At 39.2% G+C, this 5,412-nt stretch overlaps 1 protein-coding gene across 2 annotated transcripts; it reads left to right on the forward strand.

Moving 5' to 3' along the window:
- Positions 1 to 375: 375 nt before the first annotated feature.
- Positions 376 to 4,474, forward strand: LOC113173068 (CD209 antigen-like protein E). 2 transcript variants are annotated; one of them, XM_026376348.1, is made up of 7 exons: positions 376 to 516; positions 2,048 to 2,168; positions 2,331 to 2,432; positions 2,723 to 3,022; positions 3,288 to 3,430; positions 3,891 to 3,994; positions 4,302 to 4,474. In XM_026376348.1, the coding sequence occupies exons 2-7, from the start codon at positions 2,099 to 2,101 to the stop codon at positions 4,450 to 4,452; spliced, it is 870 nt and encodes a 289-aa protein (XP_026232133.1). In that variant the 5' UTR covers positions 376 to 516; positions 2,048 to 2,098; the 3' UTR covers positions 4,453 to 4,474. The 2 variants fall into 2 exon arrangements, with proteins under 2 accessions (XP_026232133.1, XP_026232131.1); XM_026376346.1 differs by lacking the exon at positions 376 to 516 and having other exon boundaries at positions 656 to 2,168.
- Positions 4,475 to 5,412: the final 938 nt, after the last annotated feature.

Below are 5,412 nucleotides of genomic sequence, written 5' to 3' on the forward strand. Positions count from 1 at the left end.
TGAGCGACTGTTAGCAGAAACTTTGAATCACAGTTCAGAAAAAACTCATCTTTTCCCTTCCTGGTGTCTTTTCCTTACATACCTTATGATATCTTGCATCCCTGCCTGATCTTCACCACCTGAGCCTGGTTCTTCAAGAGCAGCTTTATTTTAAATTTTAATCAGAGTAAGAATAAAAGAATAATGTCCACAATTCGTACCCTGAAGATGTGTAACATATGGTTGAAAAGAGTAACAAATGATATTTGAATATGTTGAATTAAACATGAAGATATAACCAAATAATAGCTAAATGTAAATTAAGTCTATTGGAATAAATACACCCACACTGCCACACACAGTGTCTCTGCACTCCACCTTCCCTCCTCCACCACTAACCACACTTCAAGCCCAGCTGCTGTCACTCAGCAATCGATAGAGGATCGTCTTCACATTCAGATTTCAGATTGTCGTTGGAGTTTCTGTTCTCTACCTGCTCCTGAGTCTGGCCTCTTGGACGTTTGTTTTACATTTCATGTAAGTTGGTCTTTAGACTGAGTTTTGTGTTTGTGGCTAGCTCCCTGTCTACCAGCTTAGATTTAGTTTTTTCTGTGTGATGTTTCTGTTGCCTGTTTTCTTTGTATTCCCTTTTGTTTGGTCTGATTTTATATTAAAACTTCTTTTATCTATACCTCCTCTACTCAGTCTCTGGGGCCCTCATTTAGTAAAAACCTTTAGTCAGTGTGTGTTTTGAGTAACATTGTCTCTTGGTCGCACTAATGCTGAGAAGCACGTCTCATTAATTTAAATGTTCACACTTCAGTAGAGACAAGATAACAAGATGGTGCTGCCAGATTTTGGTTCCTCATTTCTCAGAGATGCTGTCATTTGACAACCACAGTCTGAAGCACCTTGATCAGCAGTGCACTACATTTTATATTTGTATTGAGTCTCTGTCCCATCTATGACCTGCTGATTAAGATTGCTATCAGCTGTCAGATTCAGTAGTAGGTGTGAGCATAAGCTATCAGAAGATGGGTATTACATGAGGCGAGCAGCATGTTGCTAGAGACCCTGTGGTGGCGAATGACCAGGCTGAAGCCTCTTAAGCACACTTACAGAGGACAATGTTGCTGCAGTATCTACTAGTTTGGTCTAATTTCATATGTGGAGTTTGCAGACCAACAAAAAGAATCAACCAAACATCTACTGAGGACACCACAGTATTTAAAATCAGCAAAAAAAAATGCAACCACATAAAGCAGAAGACACTGAGACCGTCCTTGTAAGCAAGATGTTGTGAGAACTGGATGAGGTTAAATTTCCTTTTTTTTTAATTTGTGTTTATTTTCACTATTACAGTCACTTGATCTCCTTCATCTTACCTTCTTCTGTGTTCCAGTGACCTCCCTCCACAGTTAGCTATGAACACTGCATCACCTCTGGAGCCGTACCTGCTGTGCTGTTGCACAGAGGATAGAGAAATCCTACTCAGCCAGAGCAGTACACTCAGACCCATCATTGCTTCTCTCCCTTCATTCCAATTCTCTCCTTATTACAAATTTACTTTTCAGATTTACCTGTGGTGTCTGCTCTTTTTCTGTGAGCCCTTTTAAAAAAGACATGTATCACTTGATCTAACAAAAAATATAAAATTAGAAGAATGGAGCCAAATTTTTGCTCAGTTCTAGCAATGATAACATTCATTCATACATACATACATCACTTTAAGATAGCATTGGAAATCATGGTGAATGCTTAGTTCTTCCTGAGGGGGGGCGTACCAGGAAATAATTGAGAAGCACTGCTTTAAAGCAATCTATGAATGGATTAGGTTTTGGTGGTTAAAGATGACCTCATGTATGTCCCATTGTCAGCAGTGCTATAATCCTGCCTGCAGGAAATTTCATTACATTTGGCCTAAACAGCCACTTGGACACATGCATAAGCTTATTGAAATATGAGTCTGGAGAGACATGCATGCAAACTACAACTGTACTCATTGGCAGAGGCAAACAAGTGCAGTGTGTTAAGTCAAATCAACAACCCTTTTTTACATGCACTGCAGTCTGTGCAGCAGAGCTGACCCTTCAGGAAATTGTTGGCCATTCTATGAGCAATGGAAGAAATATATATGAATGTTGACCATGACAAGTCTGTTTACTCACAACCTTCAACAAATCAGAGAGGTAAGATTGTTTGGCCAGAAAGAGGCATTGAAGTATTGCGCTGTCTAAAAATGAGTGATCACATCTATTATCACTGGTGTATGTGCTTATTAACATATTAAGATTCTAGTTACATAATTCCCAACAGAATATACACTAAAAAAACACATGTTCTCTGTTTAGCTCCCAGGACATCAGAGAAAATATTTTTTGGAGCCATTATCCTCAGTCTAGGAGTGCTGAGTGTTTTCCTGCTGGCTGGGCTCATTGGCCTCAGTATTCATTGTGAGTCTGGTTTTCTTTTACAATATGAACTAACACATATTCATACAACTACTCAGCAGTAGCAGAGCTCTAGACAAACAGAAACACCTCTTACTGTTTATTTTCATGTCATATTCAAACGCTTATGTCCTAGTACAGTATGATGGAAGGTAAATATGACATAATTTACTGTATAAACATGTTGGGTAGCCTGAAATCAGACAAAATAGACAAAATTAGGAAACAGTAACACAGGGGACACAATGTGAACTGATATATTTTGTTTCACAGACATGTCTTCATTATTTCAGATCATAACTCAATACGCGTTGCAGCTGCAGAACTCTCCACGGTGAAAGCTAACATGACAGATCTCCAGGCCAGTGATAAACTCTCTGCACTGACTAAAGAGAGAGACCAGCTAAAGGCTAAGCTCTTAAAAACAACTGAAGAGAGAGAGCTGTTGAATGCCAATCTCACTGAAATTACTACAGCCAGAGACATGTTGAAGGCCAGCCTCTTAAAAACAACTGAAGAGAGAGAGCTGTTGAATGCCAACCTCAGTTCAATGACTGAGGAGCGGAACAGGCTGCAGATGATCTCCGAACAGAGTGAGTGTAAGGTGTAAGAGATGTGATATCTCAGTGATGCCAGACAGAAGACATGGGCATAAGCATGCTTATACTTATGCATCTGTCAATTTCTATGTGCATACTTTCAAATAGCCTCACCTGGATGACTGACAATCTTTACTGACAAATAGGGGTCATGTACTAAAAACTAACTTCTGCATGTTTTACCTTATACCAACTTTCCTTGGCAGTACATGGAGTCTTATTTCGACTGGTAAATATTGTTTATTGTTTCATGTTGCAGAGAAAACTTGTCCTGCAGGATGGAGGATGTTCAGCTGTTCCTGTTATTTCCTCTCCAGTCAGTTGGGATCTTGGACATTTGGCAGAGATGACTGCAGGAAAAAAGGAGCACATCTGGTGGTCATAGACAGTGCAGAAGAACAGGTACAGCATTATTTGACTGCGTTTGTGTCTGTGAAACTGTCCCTTTTCAAGACAACCCTCAGGATTTCATCGAGAACCAGGACGTGCCATCAACAGATTTTACCATTAAAAACCTGATTGATGAAATGATACTGAGCGCTTTTCTTATTTGCAAACACTTTGGAATCTGAGAGGAAGTCAGCACTCAACTTTCAGGTGCATTAACAGATGGGTTGTGGGACAGCTGAGCTACACAACGAAGACCTGGAAAGAGACCAGACTACACAAACACATATGGAAGAATAACATACTTTTAAAAAAAGGATGAGAGACAGAGTGAAAGGCAGAAACAAGACTGAGACTACCAGTAGATGAAGATCCATTCCCAACCCGTGTGGAATCATATGCTCAGATAAAAACTTGCGAACTGCAGATGTTGTGCTTATACCTAAAATATTATGTCTTTCCTTATGTTGAACAGACATTTCTCTCTGGATTCACTAAGCAACAAACTTGGATTGGTTTGAGTGACTTAGAAAAGGAGGGCACCTGGAAATGGATGGATGGTACTCCACTGACTCTGAAGTAAGACTTCACTGGTGGTGGTTGAGTCCTGACATTAACATTTAGGGTTCATTATTGATCATTAAAGGCCTAATTTACTTAAGATTTGCATGTAGTGAATCAGTCAAAGAACAAATCCTGCTCAGAATAATCCAGGGTTCATCACAGTATTTCTTCAATTGCTAGAGTATCTATATGGTTGGGTGGTATTTTGCTGAGGTTCTGGAGCCTAAAAACAACACAACCTCTTTTTGACTGAGATTTTTCTCTAAAGTTTTTAATTATGTCAGAGATAAAAAGTGTGATGATTTGTTCACTGACCTCCTAGATACTGGACAAGAAATCAACCTGACAATGGTGGTGGAGACCCGAGGTGGGGTGAAGAGGACTGTGTACATATCAGGACTGAAGAAAATACCCTCTGGAACGATCTTTCATGTAACAATTCTCAGCAGTGGATCTGTGAAAAAATACCATAACACTGCTGTAATTTTAATCTTATATTTGAAAATGCTTTTAAACTTAAGCTCTGATTATGTAAAGCTTATTATTTTAGTGTGAATATTGAAAAAAACTTTGTTCACTATTCTAAATTTTTAGCTTTCAGATGATCAAGAATCAATTGATTAACTGATAAAGACTTTTTTCTTATTATTTAACTCTGTTTAGGGTTGGGCAGTAATAAAGTCCAGAAATCCTCCAGAGTCTTCATCAGATGAGATGTTAGCTCACTGGTCTGTAGTTTTCAGGCTCAATTGGGGCTGCCATGCTTCTAAGTACAAAGTGGTCTTCCACACTGCTCTCCAGACTTATCCTGTAATGGTAATTTAAGCTCTTTGTATCTCCTGGTATCAAACTTCCTCAGACACAACCTTCTTTTTTCTCACCAAAGTCTGAAACAAATTTTTCCCTTTGATCATGCCGTCTGATTTCCCTTTGCTCAGGGTCTTTCTTCATTCTGACCGCTCGCGCGTTGATTGACCTTCTTTGCTAAGAAATAAAACCTTGTTGGCCGGCAGAAGTTTCATTCTTCACCAGCAGAGGAAAATTTCCACAACAATCCTCAGGCTGAAGATGGTATAATTATTGTTTGAATTCCATAATTATTGGAATAAATAATTAGACCATGCTTTGTCTTTGTGAGAACACAACAGATTTTTGTTCAAAAGATCAAGGTAAAATGTATTTGTTTGTTTTTAGTTCCAAAGACTGATGTAGTAGAACTAGGACATCCCCTGTGTGTGCGGTGCAGGTGGAAATGGGGATAACGCCACTGTGTTTACGGAGAAAGCAGCTCGTAGTTAATTACTGGTTACGTTTAAAAGGGATATATGGGTGAATATATGGGTGACCATCCCACAAAAGAGGTTTTGTAGGACTGTTGGGAGAGAAGGGACATGAGTAAGAAGAGTTTTGGGTAGGTGAGAGATAAGACAGCA

This window comes from Anabas testudineus, chromosome 21, assembly GCF_900324465.2.
Source record: "Anabas testudineus chromosome 21, fAnaTes1.2, whole genome shotgun sequence".
NCBI lineage: Eukaryota > Metazoa > Chordata > Actinopteri > Anabantiformes > Anabantidae > Anabas > Anabas testudineus.

What these genes read in the sequence shown, in the direction of transcription:
- LOC113173068 (XM_026376348.1), top strand. Translation starts at nt 2,099, where the DNA reads ATGGAAGAAATATATATGAATGTTGACCATGACAAGTCTGTTTACTCA. An exon ending in ACCTTCAACAAATCAGAGAG is followed by an intron (nt 2,169 to 2,330) that starts GTAAGATTGTTT and finishes TTCTCTGTTTAG; the next exon opens with CTCCCAGGACATCAGAGAAA. An exon ending in CATTGGCCTCAGTATTCATT is followed by an intron (nt 2,433 to 2,722) that starts GTGAGTCTGGTT and finishes TCATTATTTCAG; the next exon opens with ATCATAACTCAATACGCGTT.